This window comes from Oncorhynchus clarkii, chromosome 1 (genome assembly GCF_045791955.1).
Source record: "Oncorhynchus clarkii lewisi isolate Uvic-CL-2024 chromosome 1, UVic_Ocla_1.0, whole genome shotgun sequence".
NCBI classification, from domain to species: domain Eukaryota; kingdom Metazoa; phylum Chordata; class Actinopteri; order Salmoniformes; family Salmonidae; genus Oncorhynchus; species Oncorhynchus clarkii.
Genome location: NC_092147.1, coordinates 66,539,298 through 66,566,465, shown reverse-complemented (window position 1 = coordinate 66,566,465; position 27,168 = coordinate 66,539,298). Strand labels below are relative to the sequence as shown.

The 27,168-nt window shown below is 41.1% G+C and overlaps 3 protein-coding genes across 4 annotated transcripts; all 3 read left to right on the top strand.

The window, feature by feature from the left end:
• Positions 1-1,120: 1,120 nt before the first annotated feature.
• On the top strand, positions 1,121-4,126 carry LOC139416936 (T cell leukemia homeobox 1). Its single transcript, XM_071166124.1, has 3 exons — positions 1,121-1,565; positions 2,542-2,743; positions 3,916-4,126. Exons 1-3 carry the CDS (start codon positions 1,121-1,123, stop codon positions 4,124-4,126), a joined length of 858 nt encoding a protein of 285 aa, XP_071022225.1.
• A 3,651-nt stretch (positions 4,127-7,777) lies between these two features.
• Positions 7,778-11,886, top strand: LOC139410703 (succinate dehydrogenase complex assembly factor 4). The gene is made up of 3 exons (XM_071156126.1): positions 7,778-7,937; positions 9,583-9,696; positions 11,398-11,886. The coding sequence occupies exons 1-3, from the start codon at positions 7,859-7,861 to the stop codon at positions 11,505-11,507; spliced, it is 303 nt and encodes a 100-aa protein (XP_071012227.1). The 5' UTR covers positions 7,778-7,858; the 3' UTR covers positions 11,508-11,886.
• A 5,944-nt stretch (positions 11,887-17,830) lies between these two features.
• Positions 17,831-26,769, top strand: LOC139410693 (centrosomal protein 68). 2 transcript variants are annotated; one of them, XM_071156104.1, is made up of 7 exons: positions 17,831-17,903; positions 21,210-21,570; positions 21,754-23,116; positions 23,230-23,444; positions 23,984-24,106; positions 24,389-24,485; positions 25,108-26,769. In XM_071156104.1, the coding sequence occupies exons 2-7, from the start codon at positions 21,256-21,258 to the stop codon at positions 25,287-25,289; spliced, it is 2,295 nt and encodes a 764-aa protein (XP_071012205.1). In that variant the 5' UTR covers positions 17,831-17,903; positions 21,210-21,255; the 3' UTR covers positions 25,290-26,769. The 2 variants fall into 2 exon arrangements, with proteins under 2 accessions (XP_071012205.1, XP_071012214.1); XM_071156113.1 differs by having other exon boundaries at positions 17,855-17,977; positions 25,108-26,762.
• Positions 26,770-27,168: the final 399 nt, after the last annotated feature.

The following is a 27,168-nucleotide window of genomic DNA, read 5'->3' as shown; positions in this document are numbered from 1 at the left end:
CCAAATATACACTGGAGTTGCTTACGAAGACAACATTGAATGTTCCTGAGTGGCCTAGTTACAGTTTTGACTTAAATCGTCTGGAAAATCTATGGCACGACTTGAAAATGGCTGCCTAGCAATGATTAACAACCAACTTGACAGAGCTTGAAGATTTTTAAAAACAATCATGTGCAAATATTGTACAATCCAGGTATGGTGAGCTCTTAGAGACTTATCCAGAAAGACTCACAGTTTAATCCCTGCTAAAGGTGATTTTAACATGCATTGACTCAGATGGTTGAATACTTAGGCTATCTAAACAAGATACATACATTTTTTACAAATGTTTCTTCCACTTTGACTTTCTGAAGGCATTGTGAATCCACTTTGATTAAGATCATTTGCTCGAGCACGTAGATTTTTCTCCAGTTCAATTGTGTTTCCAAGAAACACTGTCAAATGGAGACATTTGATTAGGCCTACCTGAAATAAGTTGAACACAGAGGCCTACGAGGGATGGAAGAAGACACTTTCCTCCGCATTTATTAGGCCATTTTAAACACTTTCACTGCTTGCTCGGATCTGACCACGCACCTATTGACATTAGGTTAGTGTGTGTTACGTAAAACAGTTTTTGTAATTGATGTTCTAAAAATGTGCCATGAGGTGAAATTAATAAAATACAGAATATAAACATTGCCTACTTTCACAAGACTCCGCCTGGTGTTTATGATGTTTGCCACAAGTCCAGAGGATCATGCGACCCTCCGCTCAGCTTTCACTGAATGAGCTTGTGGCCTCGGGGTGGTGTCTTCAGCCAATTGAGTCTCGAGGCCTAAAAATGGGGCTTAATCTCGTGCTGCCTATTTGGCACTTTGATTGATGCTGCACTCCATTCGGCAAGGCTGCCCGAGCCAAAAGGGAAGAAGAAAAAAACAGACAATCGCTTTTAGTATAGCCTCACTCTCACACACTTACACTCTCACAAACACGCACACACACGCACACACACCCACACACACGCACACACACACATATTAGATAACGACTGGAGCGAGAGCTGAAGACGTTTTAAAGGACCAAGATAAGGCGCGCTGCGTGGAGCACCTCTGTACCTCGCGGGGGGCTCGCGGGGGCCATGGATCATATTGGAGCGCATCTCCAGCACATTCACGCGGAGCCCATCAGCTTCGGGATCGACCAAATCCTTAACAATGTGGACCAAAGCTGCATGCTCGGCGATCGGATGCCGGATCCGGACTATGGCCTCGGCTGCGTCGTCAGCACTGCCTACAACACCATGACTAGTAACTTCACCGGCGACAACTCTGGATATAACGGCAACGCATGTGGGGTCGCCAATCTGAGCGGCACCTATAACATGAACATGGGGATGAACGTCAGTGGGAATAACGTTAACGCAGCTGGAGTCATCCGTGTGCCCGCGCACCGGCCTCTGAACAGTGGACACTCGTCCATCCCCTACGGCATGTCCACGATGCCAGGCTCGATTAACAACCTGACGGGATTTACATTCCCCTGGATGGAGAGTAACAGAAGATACACCAAAGACAGGTTCACCGGTAGACCATCTCTATAATGCACATACAATGTTGTCTGTGTGTGTGTGTGTGCGCGTGTGTTTGTGCGTGTGTTGCCATGCTTGTCATGAAAAAATCACGATCGTGCAATTTGTTTCTGATGGAAAGGGTCATTGAATGCACTTAGGCTTAGTTATTGTCTTCTGATGCACTCAGTTTAGAAAATAATCGATAACAAATCAGTCTACTGCTGTCTACTACGGCTTCTTCTTAACACGCTGTGTAATTTCATTATACCATTTTAGTTGATAAACACCTATGCATTTAACTTATTTTACTAGTCTATATATATATCTCACAAGAAGCACCTACAATCAACGTTGATTTAAAGATAATCAAAATATAGCCCAACACATCTGCATGTTATCGAAATAGTCGAAATGTAGCCCCCCCCCCCCCCCACCACCCATTATTACAAAAATGGCTACAACAAATATAACACCGTATGCATCCTTGTTTCTCATCTCTCGGTGATTTAAAGGGAACATTTATCCTTCAATCTCACATTTTAAAAGTTCACTTAACGATAACTAGGCTATAGTATTTGGGGCTTTTTAATTGTATGTTGTCGTTTTATACACTAAATGTTTCTGCAGCCTAATAGCTGGATAATGCATCTGCCAGAATCTGTGTGGTATAAACGACACATCAAGTGTTTTCCTCCCACCTGCATCATCTTGTTTTTGGACAGGACAGTGGGTGCCTAATCAATATGCTATTTCATCCAGGGCTGTATCAGAGTGCATTATTAACAATGGGATGTTTGGTTTAGCCTAGCATTTGAATTGCAGTTCTTTATTTTAAACCTGCAATCTCCCTCTCTCTGTCTGACATTGCATGGACTTGCTTCGCTGCTCTGTTGTTGCTATTTTGCTGATTTTGCTGCATGCTTTCGCCCTTATCTATCCGTCTCCCAATCCAGTGGCGCTCTCACCCCTCACTGTAACACGTCGTGTAGGTCACCCGTACCAGAACCGGACGCCCCCCAAGAAGAAAAAGCCCCGGACGTCTTTTACTCGCCTGCAGATCTGCGAGCTGGAGAAACGCTTTCACCGACAGAAGTACCTGGCTTCCGCAGAGCGAGCGGCTTTGGCCAAGGCCCTCAAGATGACTGACGCACAAGTCAAAACATGGTTCCAGAACAGAAGAACAAAATGGAGGTGAGATTACTGATGATAATTTGTAGATTACATTTAAGGTATAAAGTGTCCTCTCCATGATTTGTTTGTGTGTGTGTTTTAGCTAAGTTGATGCTTTTATGTATAACATGAGCTATATATTTACACTCCAAGAAGGCTATATAAACCCACCAAAAATAGATTGGGAGACGGATAGATTGAACGTACTCGGTCTTGAATATGGGATAAATAATTGTGTGCATTTGTTAAAACTATATACAAAAATCCAATCTCCCTGCTTCAAATGAACCTTTTACAGTCTACTCCAGGTGGTCAATTGTATTTTTTATTGAAGTTTTCGATTGCAAACCTTTGCAATTCATTGAATTAATATTGTCTTGCAACAGTCAAGGAAACTATGGTGATTCATATGGTTGGTTTAAAGTGGTTTAACATTAAAGTAAAATTCAGTGGCAACTTAACTATATCCTATATCCTATCCTAACCTACAGGATAATGATTTCCCTCACACGTCTACTCTTTTAAAGTGAAACGTTTCTTTAATCTTACGAAATAAATTTCAGTCATTTAAAAAAAAATGTCTTTAAAGCTATTTTCAGATTAAACATATCGTGCATAAATGTAGAAGGCCTGTTTGGCCACAAATTTTACGCATTGAGATAGAGGATATTTTCCTTGGCCTATCTACTGAAGAAGTTAAATACATCTCTGAAGATTTGATTTTTGAAAAAGAAAATATATATACAATCAAGGAATACAAATATTATGTATATAGGCCTAAGAGTAAGTATGAAGTCAATGAGAGAACATAACATAACATTTTGAAGAAACATTTATGCCACATCAGAGGAAGACTAAATTAATTGACAAAACGTTATTTATTTTCACATAAACTGGCTGTGAAAATGTACTATACTATTTGTGGGAAATTTGCATTTGGACATCAGCTTTTAGCCTATCGGTTAATAATGCTTAGCCAAGCAATTTAGCCTACATTAGGCAAATGTTGTCTAGCAATTTGTTATAGTCTATAATCATACTTGATAAACGTGTTTAAATTAATCCAGAAGACATTCACTTTGTATCAAAATGTAATGTGCATAGGCTTGTTAAGATCTATAATGACGCAGCTTATTTTGGATAGAATTTCCCACTGATTCCTCGGTGTCTCTCTTGTGTCTCCGGTGTTCCAGACGGCAGACAGCTGAGGAGAGAGAAGCAGAGCGACAGCAGGCCAACCGGATCCTCATGCAACTCCAACAGGAGGCTTTTCAGAAAACGATAAACCAACCGGCAAACCCGGACCCGCTCTGCCTGCATAACAGCTCCCTGTTCGCGCTTCAGAACCTCCAGCCATGGACTGAGAACACCGCCAAAATCAGCAGCGTGTCCGCCTGCGAATAACAAACTCTGACCGCATTTCTTTTCTCTTCTTTTTGAAAGTGAGTGGAGTCATAGCGAACAACTTTTTAAGATCATCAACTTGAAAAATATGACTCAAGAGGACCTGGATTTATCTGACTGCCTCAAAAAAGGTTTAGGTTGAAAGCATGGAGTGAACAAGGAGCTCATAGCCACCGGAAGTAGGGGTGTTGAGGGTGCTGCAGCACCCCCTGATAAATCATAATTAAATACACATATACATACATATGTATTTATATATATATAGAAAATCAACAATATATATACATCACCAAATTAGTGCACTGGACCTTAATGACTCCTGTATGAGTGGAGAAAAATAGTCGTTAATGCGGGGATATGTTTTCTTTCTCAGCACCCCCACCCGGAAAAATCTTCCTGCAGCCATGCACGAGTCCATTAGCAACATGCTTTTAGAGGACTGTGCAATAGTTCACCTTATCTTCCTGCTTTTAGGTGATAACATTTTTAGCAGTTGTATTAATTGTAATTTTTCAATCAAATATAGTCCAGTTCTAAGACTTCTAACTAAGACTATAGCTAGATTCAAATAAGTGAGCACTTCTTTTAGCACTTTTCTCCTAGAGGAAAACGTTGACATATTCATTCATACCTGATCATTTGAGGATTAGGCCTAATTCAAGAAAAATGTATTGGTTTCAAAAATATGAATTTGCTGGTATAGATTCACTAGCCTGCCTGTGTCTCATAACAGTGATGTTTATATCAACCGTTTATATTGACAGCGATGGTTATGAATCGCTTTTAGCAGTTAAGCAACCCCTTTATCTCTTTGCAAGGGAAGAATCAGTGGCAAAAGGTTCAAATGTACCACCTCATCAAGTTTCTGTTATAAATTATTCATTATCTTTGACCTCTTACCACATTACACAAGCACTTACTAATTTGGATTATACTTTATTGCACTCTACTATTTACCTGGTATTTGCAGAAATTGGGTTATACAGTTGCCTGATCATTATACAATATTATTTGTTGTCTTTGTCTTTCAAACAAGCACAATGTTAGCAATATGAACATGGCTTTGAATTTGTTGAAGTGTAAATGTATTGTTTTTTCGTTAAGTAGCCTATCCATTGTTACTGCATAATGTAATTTCTTAATAAATACCAGGTAAACAGCTGAATTATGACTGTAAAATAAGGTGTTATTTGTTCAACTTTCTTGTACTCTATAATCCTATAATCATTTCAGTTATGTTGATCCATTTATACGTATAATGACAGGCTAGAATTATAAGGCCATATGAAATATATTTTTAAAGAATTAATACAGTTGTACTTTGTGTATTTGTCATATTTTGTTTTAAACCAATGATCATGCACATGGAGTGAACTACATTGCTGTGTATGGGACAACTGATGGCCAAAGCCCTCTTTGACTATAGGATCCATCCCTGATATACCTGCCCTCTATTAGTCAATACCAGACCTTTATAATGGGTGTTTCCAGCAAGTGATTGATACTGGTTGCATGATCATGATGAATGTCTACATTTTGGAATATGCAGCTGTGTATTTTGTGTGTTAGTTAACATTCATTGCAACTGTAAAGTGTGTGTATGTGTGTGTTGATCGTATCCAGCTGTAGGACAGTGTGTTTGTGAGTTAGTCCAGGGCCTCTCCCCATGGTCAAAAAGGAATGTAGGGTAGAATTGCCTCATCTACTCGGAAATATCAGCACTGCAGCGTCACTTAAGTGGCTTTCCCAAAACTCCTGAAATTCTTAAACCGAGCAGGCATGATGGCTTTCAGTTTTTTTCAAAGCCCTCAATGGAAAACGGTGGTAAAAATGGCTGAAAATGTAAAAGAAGTGGACAAGTGCAGTGAGCGGCAGATTGAGAGCTTAATATGTAAGCAAGCATAACACCTTCCATTTTGTTCGTTGTCCTCAGCCTTTTCAGTTTTAGTTTGATCCGTATTCTTTATTTATGGCTTCATTAAATTACAATTATTTAGGCTTGTTTTATGTCATCAAATACAGTTCCTGCATGCATTTCATTACTGAAGTAATATGTTATTGCCTTTCTACCAAGTGAGCGTTTACTGTTTGTTTTGTCTGCCACAATTCAGTTGCAAATCCACAATCTAACAACATTCGTATATCTTGACACAGCCACAAATAATGTTCAGTTCTTGTGCTACTGCTATTATTCGGCACCCTCTTTTGTACCGTATGAAATGTGTTCATTTCCACAAACATGTTCTACGTTTGATCTCACTGCGCTTTGCTTCCTTATGATCTGTAATGCTGCAATGCATTCATGACTACACAATCTCCAAATTAGCATTAACGAGGATTTACAGCTTAGTATCCTGTTTATAGCACAGTAATGTATGATTCTGCCACAGTAAGTCACAGAAGCCCATGCATTTTTCATTCACCACCAGGGAAATAAAGCAGTATATTCTTAACATCATCAATAAGAAGTTGAAACATAATTATCAATTAACCGATCTCTGTCATGTCCTTCATTGCTACAATTAATTTGCAATGAATCCTATTGCTATATAAAAATGATTGTATGACTCAAATTAGCTACAGTATAATCTATTCTTGGCTTTACACACATACGAATCACTGTACCATTCAAAGCCATTGTGTAGTCTATGTCTCTGAATTTGAAATGTATGAATGGACCGAGTTTTTTTTTTCTCATTTTGAACTGCATGCAAAAATCAATTGTCAATTGCAGACTTTATTCTGCAATCATTGTTTAATCATATTCTTGAACAGAATATGGCAATTTGTATGTTACATTTTTTTATTAAATGATTCATGCTTTTGTATTTGATAAATATTTGGCTCTTCTAATCCATTAGTTCCCTTGTTTAACATATTAGATGAGACAAAACCATGTCCACAAAAGAAAATCATAGCTGCTGTATCCCAATTTTTAACAAGGTATTTTCTCATCTCAACCTATTTATTTAACTAGGCAAGTCAAGTCAGTTAAGTTATTTACAATGACGGCTTAGGAACAGTGGGTTAACTTCCTTGTTCAGGGGTAGAACAACAGATTCTTACCTTGTCAGCTCGGCGGATTCGAGCTAGCAACCTTTCGGTTACTAGTCCAATGCACTAACCACTAGGTTACCTGCCGCCCGATCCTATAGGAACACTGATAGGTGGATTGATTAGGTTATACCATACTTCGTTCACACTATATTTTTTTGTGTGCTAAATGATCCAAGGAAAGGGAGAGACTGAGATTAACCCATGAAAAATCTGTTTGTTTTTTTTAAAATTACAAATTGCTCGGTTCTTTCAACCTGTGCATGTGACAAATGGTCATGTCAACCAAAATACACTTTATCACACATGTACACACATTCTCCACTTTTTGAGGAGAATGATAGACCCGTGAACTTTCCCACATACATTGATAACTATCCCTCCATGATGATATTATCTCACGTTCTGCATCTAGAAGACATTATGATGAAAGCACTTACACAGGGATTTACCGGTGGTGGTAGTTTGTGTTGTGATGGCTACTCGGCTGCATCTGATTGACCCAAACCCTGTACTTTAGCTCGCCCTGGTGACCATACGTAGTTACTACAAGTTAGATTTTGTCGCAAGATGATGACTTTTCATACGTCATTAAAGCTTGCCAAAACACCAGAACATTTGGTAAATTACTGTTTAACCATCTTTCTGAACGAGTGAGTGTATCTAACGGCAATCAACATGTCTCTACTAAGCGTCTGCGCTTCTGCATCGAAACGTCTTGTGACCCAAGGGTTATTCGTGGAATCTGCTTTTACAGGTGCGTGTATTAACTCGAAGAAGAGTGTTGCTTCTCAAGGCTTAGCGTGCACATGATGGCTATAGTTACCGTTAGCAAGGTAAACAACTTAAAATCAACGTTTATTTGTCACGTGCAGGTGTAAACAGTACAGTGAAATGCTTACTTGCAAGCTGTTCCTCAACAATGCAGTAAATACTACACACGATAAATAAGGATGACATGAGAATGAAAGAAATCAACTCAGGGATACCTGTGGTGACAGTGAGGTAAAGCTCAAGGATGAGCGGGAGGTAGGTTGATGTTCCTACCCCTAAAAAATGTAAACAATGGAGCAAATGCATTCCGTTGCATTTTCAGGTGGGGCATAAGCTAGCCCAATAATGGACGAAAGGAGCCTAACGTTACTCCCTTATATTCCTAGGACCTTACATTTTCTGTTTAGAAGCGAATTGGCTCAGACAGCCAAATACTCCATCTAAACGGGAATCGATTCTCAATTGCGGTATGGTTCGTTTTGGCTCGTTAGCACCACTTTCAAAACTACTACCTGCAATTATACAATAGTTTGAGAGTGCATCTTTAAAAAATAAATAAAAAAATGTTAAATACTGCCAAACCTAAACACGGATAGAGAAACTCAACACATACTTTCTGAACAAATTCAACCACACTGTAAACATTCAGTATGATCCTCAAATGGTTCTCAAACAAGTACAGCTCAGCAAAGATGCCACAGTCTCTACACTACTCCACCTGAACAGATCTAAGTACTTTTATACACTTCACATGTTCTCCACTAATTAGGGTACCCTGGGAGTGGGACATTCAGAGAGGATTTGAACACGATCATGTCGGATGTACCACTGTTCAGTTTCCCGCTTCCCACAAGCACATTAATCCCCCAATTATGCCTTGTTAAATCAAACTGTGTCTGGTAGTATTATGATGTACCCTGGATTGTCCATTTGTTTAAATGAGTTATTGTTGTTGTGTTGTTTTTACAAATAAATACATAACTAAAAAAGTGTACCCTGGGAAACAGAGACCAAAACTATGGATTCTACATTGTCACATATACATCATTTGTTTACAAATTACCAAGATATTGATACCCTTCTCAAGCTACCAATCATTTTGTGTTGATATGTCAAAATGTCAACACATAATCATCTAGGTTAGATATGAAGTTGTTTGTTTTTCAATGTAATTTCAGCAACCAATGACACCCACCAACTCAGATTGTTTCTGTGAATAGAAACCGATACGATTGGCATTCCTGAAACATTATTTTGTTGAAATTTAATTTTATCTTGGAGAAATTAAGCTAATTGATTGCACCCAAATTGTCTATTTTCATTTTATAGGATTGAGATAATATTCAATAAATGTAGTACCCAACATCTTATTTGGACCATTTATTTATTGAACGTCTGAATCCTATCAATTAAAATGGCCAACTTGAGTGTCATCAATTAGTTTATTTTCTCACAGATCAAATTATATGTCAACAAAATAATGTTTCAGGAATGCTAATCATATCTGTTACTAACTACAGAAACGATTTCAGAACAATCTGACATGGTGGGTGTCAATCCCTTTTCTTGTGCTTTTTGAGGTGGAATGACCTAATGCATCAGATGTGATGTGGCTCTCTTGTGTAAAGGATACTTGCGGACAGCCAGTGGAGCAGTGAAGGACAAGGAGCCACTGCGCAAGGCCAAAACCCCCCAGGGCCGCTTCGACATGAATGATGAGAAGACCAAGGATCCCCTTGAAAGTAGGACAAACTATTTTCACTATGTTGAAGTCGGAAGTTTACATACACCTTAGCCAAATACATTTAAACTCAGTTTTTCACAATTCCTGACATTTAATGCTAGTAAAAATTCCCTGTCTAGTTCAGTTAGGATCACCATTTTATTTTAAGAATGTGAAAAGTCAGAATAATAGTAGAGAATAATTTATTTCAGCTTTTCTTTCTTTCATCGCATTCCCAGTGGGTCAGAAGTTTACATACACTCAATTAGTATTTGATAGCATTGCCTTTAAATTGTTTAACTTGGGTCAAACGTTTCGGGTAGCCTTCCACAAGCTTCCCACAATAAGTTGGGTGAAGTTTGGCCCATTCCTCCTGACAGAGCTGGTGTAACTGAGTCAGGTTTGTAGGCCTCCTTGCTGGCACACACTTTTTCAGTTCTGCCCATAAATGTTCTATATGATTGAGGTCAGGGCTTTGTGATGGCCACTCCAATACCTTGACTTTGTTGTCCTTAAGTCATTTTGCCACAACTTTGGAAGTATGCTTGGGGTCATTGTCCATTTGGAAGACCCATTTGCGACCAAGCTTTAACATCTTGACTGATGTGTTGAGATGTTGCTTCAATATATCCACATAGTTTTCCTTCCTCATGAAGCCATCTATTTTGTGAAGTGCACCAGTCACTCCTGCAGCAAAGCACCCCCACAACATGATGCTGCCACTTCCGTGCGTCATGGTTGAGATGGTGTTCTTCGGCTTGCAAGCCTCTCCCTTTTTCCTCCAAACATAACGATGGTCATTATGGCCAAACAGTTCTATTTTTGTTTCATCAGACCAGAGGACATTTCTCCAAAAAGTATGATCTTTGTCCCCATGTGCAGTTGCAAACTGTAGTCTGGCTTTTTTATTGCAGTTTTTGAGCAGTGGCTTCTTCCTTGCTGAGCGGCCTTTCAGGTTATGTCGATATAGGACTTGTTTTACTGTGGATATAGATACTTTTGTACCTGTTTCCTCCAGCATCTTCACAAGGTCCTTTGCTGTGGTTCTGGGATTGATTTGTACTTTTCGCACCAAAGTACGTTCATCTCTAGGAGACAACGCGCCTCCTTCCTGAGCGGTATGAAGGCTGCGTGGTCCCATGGTGTTTATACTTGCGTACTATTGTTTGTACAGATGAACGTGGTACCTTCAGGCGTTTGGAAATTGCTCCCAAGGATGAACCAGACTTGTGGAGGTCTACAATTTTTTTTCTGAGGTCTTGGCTGATTTCTTTTGATTTTCCCATGATGTCAAGCAAAGAGGCACTGAGTTTGAAGGTATGCCTTGAAATACATCCACAGGTACACCTCCAACTGACTCAAATGACATCAATTAGCCTATCAGAAGCTTCTAAAGCCATGACATAATTTTCTGGAATTTTCCAAGCTGTTTAAGGGTACAGTCAACTTAGTGTATGTAAACTTCTGACCCACTGGAATTGTGATACAGTGAAATAATCTGTCTGTAAACAATTGTTGGAAAAATTACTTGTCATGCACAAAGTAGATGTCCTAACCGACTTGCCAAAACTATAGTTTGTTAACAAGAAATTTGCGGAGTGGTTGAAAAACAAGTTTTAATGACTCCAACCTAAGTGTATGTAAACATCTGACTTCAACTGTACCTTCTAGGATGCGCCAATGCCTTTCACACTGTAATTATTCCCCATTGATTTTCCAGAGTTCCCTGATGATGTGAACCCAGCCACAAAGGAGCAGGGGGGTCCCCGGGGCCCAGAGCCCACGCGCTACGGGGACTGGGAGAGGAAGGGCCGCTGTGTCGACTTCTAGTTTCCATACCTGGTATATTACACATGCGATGTGGACATACCTTAGCTATAAATTATGTATCTATATCTATGGACTGTCGTGCAAGAGACCAGGAATGGTCCACCATACAGAATCAGACTTAATTATTTCCCCCTGAACGACACAATCTGATGACTGTTCAACAGACTCCATGTGTATGAATTTGAAAAACAGTCTCTCTTTATATTGGGTTCCTTTGTTGAAATGTATGATGATGACGTTGTGAATGCTTGTCATGGTTATTGCTTCCTGTACAGAAATTAGAATTTTGTGAATAAAATAAAACATTTCTGGAAAATACCGTGGCATGTTTTCAGTTTTTGGTGTACGCTCATGATATTAAAGAGATATCTACAATGCCTGATGCCTCTCTGATCGTCAGTATTTCTACATTAGCCCATGTCTCGTCACTCCACTACCTTTATCATACCTGGCTCTCGGTTGTTTATCGATTTTATTCTATATGTACTATACGGAACCACTCCTGCTCACCAACACTCAACAGGCAGAAACCTAACCGGCTCTTCTACGTCTTGTTGTCTGGGACGTCCTGTAACATCCACTGAACCAAAATATAAACGCAACATGTAAAGAGTTTGTTTCATGAGCTGAAATAAAAAATCCCAGAAATGTTCCATATGCACAAAAAGCTTATTTCTCTAATTTTGTGGACTAATTTGTTTACATCCCTGTTAGTGAGCATTTTTCCTTTGCCAAGATAATTCATCCACCTGACAGGTGTGGCATATCAAGAAGCTCATTAAACAGCATGATGATTTCACAGCTGCACCTTGTGCTGGGGACAATAAAAGGCCACTCTGTGCACAAAATGTGCAGTTTTGTCACACAACACAATGCTGTGCAATTAGCATGATGACTTCAGGAATGTTCACCAGAGCTGTTGCCAGAGAATTGAATGTTAATTTCTCTATCATAAGCTGCCTCCAATGTCGTTTTTGAGAATTTGGCAGTATGTCCAACAAGCCTCACAACCGCAGACCAATGACCAATTATGACGTCGTATGGCGACCAATTTGCTGATGTCAACGTTGTGAACAGAGCGCCCCATTGGTGGACATTTTATCAATGGCTATTTGAATGCACAGTGATGCCGTGACTGAGATCCTGAGGCCCACTGTCGTGCCATTCATCTGCCACCATCATCTCACGTTCCAGTAGGGTAATGCACGGCCACATGTCGCAAGGATAATTCCTAGAAGCTGAAAATGTCCCAGTTCTTGGCCTGCATACTCACCAGACATGTCACCCATTGAGAACGTTTGGAATGCTCTGGATCTATGTGTACACAGCGTGTTCCAGTTCCCAATATCCAGCAACTTTTTACAGCCATTGAAGAGGAGTGGGACAACATTCCACAGGCCACAATCAACAGCCTGATCAACTCTATGTGAAGGAGATGTGTCGCGCTGCATGAGGCAAATGGTGGTCACACCAGATACTGACTGGTTTTCTGATCCAAGCCCCTACCTTTTGTTAAGGTATCTGTGACCAACAGATGCATATCTGTTTTCCCAGTTAGGACCTAATGAATGTATTTAAATTGTTGGTATTTTTGGTATTTTATTAGGATCCCCATTAGCTGTTGCAAAAGCAGCAGCTACTCTTCCTGGTGTCCACACAAAACATGAAACATGACATAATACAGAACAGCTCAAGGATACAACTACTTCACACGTAGCCTACATATCAATACATACACAAACTATCTAGGTCAGACAGGGGAGGGGCGCTGTGCCGTGATGTGTTGCTTTATCTGTTTTTTGAAAGCAAGTTTACAGTTCATTTGAGCAATATGAGATGGAATGGAGTTCCATGCAATAATGGCTCTATGTAATACTGTCCACTTTCTTGAATTTGTTCTGGATTTGGGGACTGTGAAAATACCCCTTGTGGCATGTCTGGTGGGGTAAGTATGTGTGGAATGGGTGGCGGACGCCTCACAAGTCCTCAACTGGCAGCTTCATTAAATAGTACCCGCAAAACACCAGTCTCAACGTCAACAGTGAAGAGGCGACTCCGGGATGCTGGCCTTCTAGGCAGAGTTCCTCTGTCCAGTGTCTGTGTTCTTTTGCCCATCTTAATCTTTTATTTTTATTTGCCAGTCTGAGATATGGCTTTTTCTTTGCAACTGCCTAGAAGGCCAGCATCTTCACTGTTGATGTTGAGACCGGTGTTTTGCGGGTACTATTTAATGAAGCTGCCAGTTGAGGACTTGTGAGATGTCTGTTTCTCAAACTAGACACTCTAATTTACTTGTCCTCTTACTCAGTTATGCACCGGAGCCTCCCACTCCTCTTTCTATTCTGGTTAGAGCCCGTTTGCTCTGTTCTGTGAGGGGAGTAGTACACAGCGTTGTACGAGATCTTCAATTTCTTGGTAATTTCTCGCATGGAATAGCCTTCATTTCTCAGAACAAGAATAGACTGACGAGTTTCAGAAGAAAGTTCTTTGTTTCTGACCATTTTGAGCCTGTAATCGAACCCACAAATGCTGATGCTCCAGATACTCAACTCGTCTAAAGAAGGCCAGTTTTATTGCTTCTTTTATTTATTTTTTTATTTTTTTTTGTGTGTGACTTTTACCCATTTTTCTCCCCAATTTCGTGGTATCCAATTGTTTTTTAGTAGCTACTATCTTGTCTCATCGCTACAACTCCCGTACAGGCTCGGGAGAGATGAAGGTTGAAAGTCATGCGTCCTCCGATACACAACCCAACCAAGCCGCACTGCTTCTTAACACAGCGCGCATCCAACCCGGAAGCCAGCCGCACCAATGTGTCGGAGGAAACACAGTGCACCTGGCAACCTTGGTTAGCGCGCACTGCGCCCAGCCCGCCACAGGAGTCGCTGGTGCGCGATGAGACAAGGATTTCCCTACCGGCCAAACCCTCCCTAACCCGGGCAACGCTAGGCCAATTGTGCGTCGCCCCACGGACCTCCCGGTCGCGGTCGGTTACGACAGAGCCTGGGCGCGAACACAGAGTCTCTGGTGGCGCAACTTGCGCTGCAGTAAGTTTTATTGCTTCTTTAATCAGAACAATAGTTTACAGCTGTGCTAACATAATTGCGAAACGTTTTTTTAATTATCAATTAGCTTTTTAAAATGATAAACACAACGTGCCATTGCAACACAGGAGTGATGGTTGCTGATAATGGGCCTCTGTACGCCTATGTAGATATTCCATAAAAAATCTGCCGTTTCCAGCTACAATAGTCATTTACAACATTAACAATGTCTACACTGTATTTATGATAAATTTGATGTTATTTTAATGAACAAAAAAATTGCTTTTCTTTTAAAAACAAGGACATTTCTAAGTGTCTCCAAACTTTTGAATGGTAGTGTATATGTTTTGACCATGACAGTTTACAGGTTACACCAAGTAATTTAGTCTCAACTTGTTCAACAGCCATACCATTCATTACCAGATTCAACTGAGGTCTAGAACTTAGGCAATGATTTGTACCAAATACAATGCTCTTAGTTTTAGAGATGTTCAGGACCAGTTTAATACTGTCCACCCATTCCAAAATAGACTGCAACTAATTGTTAAGGGTTTCAGTGACTTCATTACCTGTGGTTGCTGATGCGTATATGGTTGAATCATCAGCATACACGGACACACATGCTTTGTTTAATGCCAGTGTCAGGTCATTGGGTAAAAATAGAAAAGATAAGAGAGCTGCCCTGCAGTACACCACACGTTTGACATTAGAGAAGCTTATATTAAAGAAACCCTGTTGAGTTCTATTAGATAGCTCTGAATCCACGATATGGCAAAGGTTGAAAAGCCATAGCACAAGTTTTTTTCTGCACTGAAGGCTGCACTGAAATCTAACAGCTCCCACAATCTTCTTATCAATTTCTTTCAACCAATCATCAGTCATGTGTGTCAGCGCAGAACATGTTGAGTGCCATTCTCTATAAACATGCTGAAAGTCTGTTAATTTGTTTACAGAGAAATAGCATTGTATTTGGTCAAACACTATTTTTTCCAACAGTTTGCTGTTAGAACCAGTAAATGCAGCTTTACCACTTTTGGGTAGTGGAATGACTTTGGCTTCCCTCCAGGCCTGAGGACAAAGACTTTCCTCTAGGCTCAGATTAAATATATGACAAATAGGAGGGGCTATAGAGTCAGCTACCATCCTCAGTAGCTTTCCATCTAAATGGTCAATTCCAGGAGGTTTGTCATAATTGACCGATAACAATAATTTTTCACCTCTCCCACACTAACTTTACAAAATTCTAACTTGCAATGCTTTTCTTTCATTATTAGTTTTTTTTATGCATGAATACGATGGCTCACTGTTTGTTGTCGGCATTTCCCACCTAAGTTTGCCCACTATGCCACTGAAGTTATCATGAAAATGATTGGCAACATCAAATGGTTTTGTGATGAATAAGCCTGATCTGATTTGATGAAAGATGTAGTTGAATTTGTCCTTCTGCGCATAATTTAATTTAAAGTAGTAATGTTTTTTTCCATCACTCTTTATATCATTGATCTTGGATTTATAATACAGTTTCCTTTTGTTGAGTTTAGTCACATAATTTCTCAATTTGCAGTAAGTAAGCCAGTCAGATGTGCAGCCAGACTTATTAGCCACTCCCTTTGCCCCATCTCTTTCAACCATACAGTTTTTCCTCAATCCATGGAGCCTTAACAGTTCTAACAGTCAGTTTCATAACAGGTGCATGTTTATCAATTATTGGAAGAAGCAATGTCATAAATTCATCAAGTGCTGCGTCTGATGGTCCTTATTAATCACATCAGATACACAAATATTTTTTACATCACCCACATAAGAGTCACAGCAACATCTTTTGTATGATCTCTTAAACACTATTTTAGGCCCAGCTTTTGGATCTTTGACTTTCCTGGATATAGCCACATATTGTGATACAGCTTTAGATCAAAGTTCTACAGTATTAGTAAAAATGTGATCCATACATGTGGATAATCTTGTTCCTGTAGCATTTTGTTTCATATACCTTTATTTAACTTGGCAAGTCAGTTAAGAACAAATTCTTATTTTCAATGACGGCCTAGGAACAGTGGGTTAACTGCCTTGTTCCGGGGCAGAACAACAGATTTTTACCTTGTCAGCTCGGGGATTCAATCTTGCAAACTTTCGGTTACTAGTCCAACGCTCGAACCACTAGGGTACCTGCTGCCCCTGTAGTGTTTGTAAACACCCTGGTAGGTTGATTAATAACCTGAACCAAATTACAGGCACTGGTTACAGTGAGAAGTTTCCTCTTCAGCAGACAACATGATGAAAACCAGTCAATATTCAAGTCTCCAAGAAAGTAGACCACTCTGTTTACATCACATACACTATCAAGCATTTCACACATTATTTAGATACTGACTGTTAGCACCAAAAGAAAAGGCTTTAGATGTGCCAAGTGAACCTACAACCACAACACTTCAATAACACTTGACATACGATCTTCTCTAAGCATTAAAAGGGATATGGCTCTGATAATATACAGCAGCACCTCACCCATAAGCATTGATGTCTCTTCTATAGATGTTATATCCTTGTATTGCTACTGCTGTATAATCAAATTAATGATCTAAGTGAGTCTCAGAAATGGCTAATATATGAATGTTATCTGATGTTTGCAAGTTGTTGATTTAATGAACCTTCTTTTTAAGGCTACATGTATGAATATGGGCTATGTTCAGCCCTTTCCTGGGTAGCTTATCAGAGATAGACATAATGTTGAAAATAGCCAACAAAGACATTGAAAAAACTATACATTCAGCAGTCCATTAATCAATTGGTGTGTGTGTGTGTGTGCTGCAGTGTTGAAGCTACGAACCCATAGGCTTAGATTTCTCATCCCTTCCAGGCTTCTGGTAGGGTGGACAATGAGCCTGTCATAGCAGATGTAAGCAATGTCCTGACTGATTTCCTTATATGAACTGTAACGCAGTAAAATCTTCGAAATTGTTGCGTTTATGTTTTTGTTCAGTATTGATGCAGTGGACCCATCTGTTGCGTATCATAGGTTGTGGCTGTATTGACGATTCTTTCAAACAAACTGAGATAACATGAGTGTTCTAATACCAGCACACAAATATTAAACGATTCAACCCGTATTGAGTCCAGTTGTGATATTAAATTATGAAATATTGTGATCAATGTGAAAACGAATGCTTTGAATAATAAAAATGAAGGAACTACAGTAATTGTTACAGATGTGGCCCCACTAGGGGGTAGTGTTAGCTACGGTCTGAAACTGTGCAGTAGCCTCTTCCGTTTGCCACGCCTGTTTACAATTGAACTATTTCCTTTGCCGATGTATCTTTGTTACAAGAAGGGATGTGGTGAAACAAATGTTACGGTAAGGATGCGCCCATTGCAACACGTTTAGTTGGAATACATTCATCGAACAGACGCGTGCGCTAAAGAAATAAGGTAGGTTCTGTTTGAGCTTCTCGTGGAGTGAATGCTTTTGTTAATAAATGGCTAGGGCTGCTAATGTCATTTTAGGACTGGTTGAGGAGAGCAATTAGCTATTTGAAAACCAGTAACCTCTCGGTACACACTGTAGAGTAAAACTATAGCATACATTGAGAATTATTTTGAATGTGTTGTCACGGGTTTCTCTGGAGGTATATAGCTAGTATAGCCTAGCCAGCCTCTAGTGGGCGATAGATCGCACTAGCGGCTGCCTAGGATAAACTAGTGCCTTTGTCTTACAGAATGTTGCCTTTGTGGATAGTTCATTTCAAATTTAGAACCTATACCTCTAGTCAATGGCCTAGACTACTAGAGTGATAGTTTGCTAAGCATTCTACTTGCCTTATTACTCAAACTGAATTCTTACGCAGTGTTATGCCCGCTACATCAGTCTGAGACTGCCGTCAATGAAGGAGCGGTGTTGTGTTGTACAAAACAAAGTCATCAGCAATTGGGCCGTCTCTAACCAATCAGCGTATCAAAACCGTTAACGAATTTTCAAAACGCTGCTTTGTACCAGCGGCTTCTGGGACTAATCAAAACCGCTAGAATGTGTTAGCGTTCTAGAAATCATTGGGGAGGGACTCAAATCCAGACTCATTGTGGAGAATAAATGTGGCGTTTGGGTAGCCAGCCAAGCATTCTACCCACATGTGTTCAAGGGAAGACCAGGGCAGCTTGGCTCAAAGTACATTTTTGACGCCTATGTATAAATACCCTGACTATTGGAAAATCATTGAGCAACACATTCAAACACACAGGTGCAGAGAGCTGCCCTGGGCTTTATGAATTCACAGATCTAAAGTGTCCAAGGTTATCCAGTAAAATACATCAAATTATATCACCAAATACACCTTACTAGGCTGATTCTATAATAAATCTATACAAGGAAACGAGTCTTGTTCCCAGAAAAGTCAGGTAAGCAAGCTACAGGAAGACTCATTGGCTCTTGAAAACATTATCAGTAATTCAATGTGTAGCTATGCCATGTGTGAGTAAAGGCAAACATGTTGTTGCTAGGCCAGTATCCACAACTGTTCTTCCTCAAATGAGAGTAACAGAGGCACAGCGGGCTAAAATAATTTGATCAGTGGCAGCTTCAAGAGAGAGGTAAGAAATTAACTTAGATTAAATTGCTAAGTGTATTTTTTGTTGTATTCAAACACAGTAAGAGCTTTTTTCTGCACTTATATCATATCATAGTATAGGTATAAAGGTAACGAAGAAGGAAATGGGGCTGGGTGTTCTATGTCTGTCTTTGTTCTGTAGTTAAGCTTTGATTGACACTACCCTCATGATCAGCGTTCTAGAGAGCCACTCTAGTCGTTTGCCATGGGTTATTTCCATGAGCACCATCGTGAAGTTTATAAGAGCATGTCAAATGAAAGCTTAGTCTATATGTTTGAGAAATGAAGGCATAGATACATTTTTCAACCATTTTCCATCTTGTTTTTTTTTGCACAAGTAACGGCTTTGATTTCTGGTTAAACAGATGGAATATGTGTCTTAGAAAACATCTAACATAAAAAGCATTAGAATTACATCAAAACACAATGTGAAGTAAAGACCCCTGCCATCTAATATCAACAATTTCTTCTTTCGTTTTGGGGAAATGTTTTGCTGTATAGGTTTTTAAGAAACATTGCCTTGTGCCTTGTAATTCCGTTACCAAAAACCCACATCTTTAAGATATTATCTCATTTATCACCCTTGTGAGGAAGGATAATGAAAGTTCACAGAAGTAACAAGTAAAGGTAGACCTATCAATTAGTAAGTGTTTTTACTGGTTTACATTTTTGTATATGAATTATTAAGTGATTAAAACACGTAATTCTGTTACCAAATCGGTAACAGAATTACTGCAATTGAATTGGCTACAATACGTAGTCACAAACCACAGTTTGGTCACTTGCTACTGTCATCCCTAGCAATGGCATACTGTTATGTTAAGCTCATACAGGTTTTCTTTCTTGTTTTATCTTCTGGTGGTCAAAGCTAGACAGTCTAGACAATCCCTGCCTCTCTCTTCTATGGCCTTCTACAACACAGTAAATTAAAAGTTGAGTAGAGTATATTGTACTATACTCTACTGCTCCGTACTGTACCGCACTCTACTGTGATGTCCAAACTTGTGAAACATAGATGTCTATGATTGGTTCAGATTAGGTCCGGACCAACCAAATTTGGTTTGGGCTCATTAGAATAATAGCCAAAAATGTAAAGGATGAGATTGTGTACCTATTTGTAATACATCACCATGAAGAGAATTACATTCATATCCATAATTATGCATTTCTGTATAGTACAGATCAGGGACCCATGATGTAATTCCGGGTGTGAAGCCACTTCGCTTACTGTAGTTCAATAACCAAAATATATATTTATTTATTTTTACTCAAGATGTCATAGCTGACACCCCATTTTAAATGGTTTCAATCTTAAATCGAAGCAGATATTTAAAAGTTTTTGGAAAACGTGGTCGCATAAAAACGGAGGGAGATTTTACCTTAATTCTGTTACAATACTTTGCATCTGCACAGCTCTTCCATTTAAATGGGTTTTTGTAAAATGTTCAGTGGAAATTGTTTAAAAGTAGTTCTTGTGGATGGAGTTCTCTACGGTTTAACCTTTGAAAACCATGGTTTTTGTTTGGTATACATTTTGAAGTGAAAAATCGGAGTCAGCGTAATTCTGTCACTGTGGATTTTCCCCATGGCAACAAGACGTACTCAAACCGGCAGGGAGGATGCTAGAGGGAGCGCAACACCCCAGAGACACACAGAGCATTAGCTGTCTGTTTTTACAATTGTATTTACAATCATTTTGGTTCCTAATGAGTCCAGGATGGAATCTCACTATCATTAAATATAATCAAGCTTTATGAGAGCTATTCAACATCGTGACGAATACAGATAATATGATGCTTTTACATTTGCAAGTTCAGCAGGACTTGACTGGCGGCTGTAGATGGATGCTACATGTTTGTTTATATGGCTGGTCTGTCTGGTTGTAGCTATGCTACTATAAGGTACACAATGGGCAGTGTTCTTCCTCTTATCTGTGCTGCCATCCCTGACCACACAACAGATCATGGTACCAGTAGTACAGCACAAGTGTCTTTGGTTTATATCACAACAACTGTTTAAAGACCGAAATATATATATATATTTTTTGCTGTCAATTTCAGAGGTCGCTTGGACACATGACACATCTCTGGGCCTCTCCCCATAACCATGGCACTGGGAGTTGACAGGGCCTTCCCAGCATCCATCTCTCCGATGGAGTCCAAGGGCTGCAGAGGGCAATGGAAGACCCGGATTCCAGAGATTATCCGGGCGGGGTCAACCACAACGCAGCATGACAAAGACGGGGAGAGGGGGACAGGGGATAGGGACCGGGGTGGTCCCAGAAAGAGTGTTACCATGGCACCCACCTCCAGGTATATGAGTGACAGGAGGCAGTACTCTATGAGGAAACCGCTGGTCACCACCACAGAGCAGCAGACCTCCATCCTCAAGAAATCCTACCTACAGGAGCGCCCAGAAAAGGTGAGAGAGGACTGCTACTATTGTATGACTTATGACAAGTATTGAAACATGTTTTAGATTCCCTTTGACTGCACATTTTAAAAAACAAACAAATTCTACTACTATACAAATAACAATTATGAACACCACGTTGTATGTTAGCTCTACCTAATGTCCTATTCCTTCCCTATACTTTCACCATAGGAGCGACAGGGGGAAGGTAGCAGTAATGAAGCACACCATCATGGCGAGTTTGACTTCCAGACCCGATGGGCTGAACAGAAGTTCCCAGACAACTTCAACCCCTCTCAGGCCAACATCTCAACCTGCTCAGCCTCCAGAGAGGACTTTAGCACCTCCCTAGGGGTGTCAGACCTCAGGATGGGTCTGTCACATGAAGAACCCACCTTCAGCTCATCGTATCTTGGCAGCAGGCCTGGCCGACGCAGCCTCTCCAGCCCACCCCTGGAGGTCCGTACTTTCTCTACTCCACTCAACTCCAAGTGGACCTCCACTCTGCTATCCCCCCTCTCGCCCTCCTACACCCCCCCGTCGCGCCCGTCCAGACAGAGATGGACAGAGCGGAAATTGGATGCAGGTGAAGTTTGTCAATCACGTGGAGGAGGAAGGGAAATGTATCTAAATGTAGGCCCTTCAGTGGGCTACTCCAAGGGCCACTCAAACCCTGTGCTCCACACCATGTCCCCCCACCAGGCCAACTACTGGGCCTGCGCCATTCCCAGCTCCCTGCCCCCCTCCCCAGACCGACGCTCTTCGAGCTGGAACCCTGATAAGGAGTACCAAGCCCTCCTGGACTACACCTACCCTCTGAGGCCAGGTAGGGTGGTCGGTGGGTGGGATACCTCCGATGCAGGGGGTGGACCTCTCATCCAGACAGACCCAAACCTCCAGGACTCAGGAATAGACCTGGACCGCCTCTGCAGCTCCACCAGCCTGTCAGCTTTGGACTTTTCCCTGACTGGCACGGCAGGGGTGGGGATGGCAAGGGAGAGGCGGATGCCGGGTATAGGTCAGAGGTCATCTGAGCTGCGTGGGCTCTCACACCCCAAGTCCTCAGATGGTTGCCTCTCCAGTAGCCCCTTATCCTCTGCGGACCCTATTGGTCTATCCGTGGAGAGTCTGGACTGTAGTGGAGGTGGTGGTCTGGATCCTTTGCATCGTATCGAGGAAGGTCGCTACTGTCATCACGGCATCTCCTCTTCCACCACGTTCATCCGCACAACGAGTGTCCTTCCCCAGCCAGGGTGCCTCAGAGGGGGGGCTTGTGATGAGGAGTTCTGGTCTCTCCCGGAGCAGTTGGAGGAGCTCCGGGGTTTGTCCCGGCAGGTCAGGGAGGTGACGGCCCAACTCAGTCAGCCTGTCACAGCCAGCTGGGAGTCCCTGGAGCGGGGGACCACCTCCGTCCAGTCCTCCATGAACCTGGCTGAGAAACAGGAGGCAGAGGAGGAGAGAAAAGAACGGGAGCAGAATGAAAAGGAAGAAAGGGAGGGTGATGAGAAGCAGAAAGAGGTGTCTATTTCTGAAGCGCTTCAATACTTTAATAAAGGTATGTGTTGGTGCCAGCATTTCAGTAGGCTTTTAAAAAAATGTATAGTGTTTTATTGTATTTGTAATATTTCTCAACTTAGCATGTATTTGACTTCAAACACTTTTTTTTAGTCTCTAAAGTGGTCCATAGTGGGGAATCCTCCCAGGCAGCCAGAAACTCTGGTTCTAGGATGGAGGGTGGGGTAGCAGGCAGGGGAGTGAGCAGGGCCAGTCTCAGAGAGGTGGAGGCCATGGTGGACCAGCTGAGTGGACTAACCCTGCCTGAGTTCCAGAGGGGGAGCCAGGGGGAGCAGGGGCACAGGGAGTCCCTCATGCAGCACATCCAGGTAAGGACAGAGAGCTGAAATAATCCCTTTATTATGTGAAATATAATGACGAGGGTGTGCCTCTGCCACCAATATGCAAAAAAATGCAATATGATACAGTACCTCCCAACACAATGGAATACAATACACATTACACAATCAATGCAATGTGTTGATAATGGTATATTTAAACAATAAGGACAAAGGGTGTGGTATATGGCCAATATACCATGGCTAAGGGATGCTCTTAAGCACAACGCAACAGAGTGCCTGGATACAGCCCTTAGCCATGGTATATTGGCCACATACCACAAACCCCTGAGGTGCCATATTGCTATTATAAACTGGTTACCAACGTAATTTAGAGCAGTAAAAATAAATGTTTTGTCATACGTGTGGTATACGGTCTGATATACCACAGCTGTCAGCCAATCAGCATTCAGGGCTTGAACCACCCAGTTTATAATACATGTACAGTACACAGGTCTCACCTCTATTCAATCCAAATCCACGAACAAACGGTTGTGGGGCAGTTTGATATTAACCTGTTTACCCATCAGACCTTCTGTTCTAACCTGGAGGAGCTCATCCAATGGCTGTACACTGTGGTGGAGAGGATGGAGGTGCTGGCTCCGCCCTCTGTGGACATCGAGAGTGTCAAGTCGTCCCTGGCGGATTATAAGGTCCGTAGTTTACACACAAAGATCCTATAAATCAATTTTATATGTTATTCTGTGGGTGTACAATACACGTCCTTGCTCAAAAGTGATGACTTTTGGCGTAGTATCTCGGGAGAAGGGAAGTGGCTTATAATTAATCAACACCCTCTGTTTCTCTTTTTTGTTTCTGTTTTTTGCTATCTTTCAATCTCTATATCCATCTGTCTCCCCACTCCCTCTGTTTTTCCCTTTGTCTTTTTCACCCTCATCACTCTCTCTCTCGTTCCCCTGCCTCTCCCTCCATAGAGGTTTCAGAGAGAAGTAAATGCCCACCAGCCTCTGACCACCTCTGTTCTGCAGACTGGAGAGCTTCTCTTGGGTTGTATGACCTCCACTTCTCCCGGTGAGCTTTCCATCACTGACTAGTTTCTCTTTGCCTGCAGCTATTTCATTGGTACCTACTGTATCTCAGGTGTCACCCACCCTGACTATTAGGACCGATAAATGAGGCTTCCTTCACACAGCAATGACCCCGATCTCAACTCAAGAGGATCAGCCTGTCAGACCAGACTCCTTCATAGTAGAGGTTGTGGATGTGTTTTTAAATTTTTTTTTTACTGAAAGATGACGATGAGGCCAATACGCCACACTACTCTATTTCCCGTTGTGAATTTTGAAATATGCTTGTGCTCCTTTACTAAAGGAAGAGTCAAATGAGTTGCGTGACACAGCAACATCTGAGACTGTTGAAGTGGGCGTTGCCTGTTTTAAAAAAAACAATTTTTTTAAGGGATTCAAATGGCATTACATGATTAGCTTACATGTTTGTGTGAAGGCTACCTTGATCAAAGGGTAACATTTCTTGTCTGCTAACAGTGGCGAGCTTGTCTTGGTTTTATTTCTCATACATGTCAGTTCAACAGCTAACACCTGCATACTGTAGATGTCTGGCAGTCACTAAAGCTTTCCATTTCTTTTTTCTCTTCCTCTTTTCATTTTTCTTCTCTATACTACTCTCTTCCCAGTTCTGAAAGAGACCCTTGGTCTAATTGAGAGGCAGTCCAGGGCGTTGGAGACTCACTCAGAGCACCTCTTCTCCTCTATCCTCTCGGCCATGGACAGCCTGACCCAGCCCAGGGAGCCCTGCGGGGCAGAGGAGACCGGCGCTGGGGACACCGATAGCGTGGAGATCCAGGGGACAGCTTAGTGAAGGCTCCATGCAAGATGTGGATAGTATGTTTCTGTGGTTACATAGAGATCGGGCTATGACTACTATACATCCTCGTCTCGGGCTATCAGTTGTATTATTTATCATAAGTAATTATCCTTTTCAGTGAAGAAGAATGAGAGCAGATTGGTGGAGGAGGCTTGATGAGATGTGGGAGCTTCTTCACTAACATTCCTTAAAGGAAATTACTTCGTTGTGTTGAAAAGAGAACCACTTGACTGTTGTTTCATTATTGTCTTAAGTGCTTTTTAAATGTATGCGTAATGTGTGCTGAAGAAGCAAAGTATTATTTGCCTTGTGATATATGCTCAAGCAGATGTTTAATCATTTATTTGAGTTACACAGTTATTAATAATGACCCATTGCACTCCTCTTGCAACTCTGTTACATGCATAACATTCTTTTTTAACCTATTTTGATATCCCTCTGTGGCATCTAAGTGTCTTCACTAAAGGTGCTGTGAATTTCGTACACTGGGTAGAGCACTGCAATATTTTCCAGCAAGTTTTTTTTTCAGGGTGAACTCAACCAGTTGATTATGGCCTCAGATTGTATCATCACCTGTCTCTGGTACATAATGTTGAGCCTTCTTCCTGGATTGACAGAAGGGAAGGTCTGCATTTGTGCCGCGTTGATGTTGTATATGTAGATTGGTAATATAGGATGGTGAACCATTGTGCTCTTACAGTTGTATTTGAAATCATTTCATTGATCAGATGGCAGCTATATGCAAGAAATGGCCACTGTGATAATCACCAGCCAGAGACAACAGCACAGTTTGGAGGTCCCATGTTTTTATGAGTTTGATATTTTTCGTATGCATGGGAAACCTGGATGAAAAGTGCCTAAATTCAATCATATCAAGCATTCACGGGCAATAGTCGGCACCCGCGTACCTGATGTTTTGGCGGCGTCAAATTGGTGAGCAGCTGCTCTTGATTGTCACAAAGCCACACCTCTCACATTAAGATGTTCAGAATGAGAAAGTAGGTTATATGGAAATGATTATGCTCAAATTGAAAATCATTCAACTAAATAATGAGGATTTAATTTCAAATTCCAGTGTTCTAAAATGTAAACAAGGCTGCATGGGATTTCTCTTAATGAGACTCGGTGCAGCCAAGGGCAATGTCCGCTTTAGGTATAACGCCAGGAGCCGCTTGTGGATTTGACAGCTCTAACGCAGTTCCACCTTCACTGCCAAAACGACCACTTTGCGGATGTCGGCTAAAGCGGATCTGATTGAATAGAGCGCTCAGACATAACTACAGCCTTTTTTAATGTGCAGGATGTTTTTAACTGTCTTTGTTACTGTAGTAATCAATTGGGAATGTTAACTTTTAAACACCATGGAAAACTTTGTTCATCAGACTTATCCTCATTCACAAAATGAACCTGGTGAAAACTACACATTGTTCCTTCTGATTAAACAAACCTTTTATCTGGCTGCTTCATTGAATGTATAATCAGTTTATGTAGAGCTCAGGTATAATAATTATCAGATTTGTGCTGCCTAATGAGTTGTTGCTCTTAAAGCTGAGTAATCTGAAATGGGCTGTCTACAGGCCCCAGATTCATGGAACAGTATTTCCTCAACTATGGAATTCTGCTGAGTCGGGTCTACTGGAAATCAGGTCACACTTCGGCTGCTTATGGAGCAGAACAATGGAGGCCAGGTCAGTGAAAATACTGTAGTTACAAACAAATGTGGCTTGCATATTGTAAGATCCAAGGAACTGTGAATCTCTGACCTTTTCCTTAAGTCTGAAATGAGCAGTTGGTGTACTGAGGGGACACATAGGCATTCTATTCTGACCCGTAGAATGATATCTGGACAGACCACTACCACTGTACAAAA

Bases quoted from the DNA above. Each gene is read 5' to 3' on its own strand.
- LOC139416936 (XM_071166124.1), top strand. From the start codon at position 1,121: ATGGATCATATTGGAGCGCATCTCCAGCACATTCACGCGGAGCCCATC. The intron at 1,566-2,541 runs GTAGACCATCTC...CACGTCGTGTAG, and splicing joins CACCAAAGACAGGTTCACCG to GTCACCCGTACCAGAACCGG. The intron at 2,744-3,915 runs GTGAGATTACTG...CCGGTGTTCCAG, and splicing joins AACAGAAGAACAAAATGGAG to ACGGCAGACAGCTGAGGAGA.
- LOC139410703 (XM_071156126.1), top strand. From the start codon at position 7,859: ATGTCTCTACTAAGCGTCTGCGCTTCTGCATCGAAACGTCTTGTGACC. The intron at 7,938-9,582 runs GTGCGTGTATTA...TCTTGTGTAAAG, and splicing joins CGTGGAATCTGCTTTTACAG to GATACTTGCGGACAGCCAGT. The intron at 9,697-11,397 runs GTAGGACAAACT...TTGATTTTCCAG, and splicing joins GACCAAGGATCCCCTTGAAA to AGTTCCCTGATGATGTGAAC.
- LOC139410693 (XM_071156104.1), top strand. From the start codon at position 21,256: ATGGCACTGGGAGTTGACAGGGCCTTCCCAGCATCCATCTCTCCGATG. The intron at 23,117-23,229 runs GTATGTGTTGGT...ACTTTTTTTTAG, and splicing joins GCTTCAATACTTTAATAAAG to TCTCTAAAGTGGTCCATAGT. The intron at 23,445-23,983 runs GTAAGGACAGAG...TTTACCCATCAG, and splicing joins CCCTCATGCAGCACATCCAG to ACCTTCTGTTCTAACCTGGA.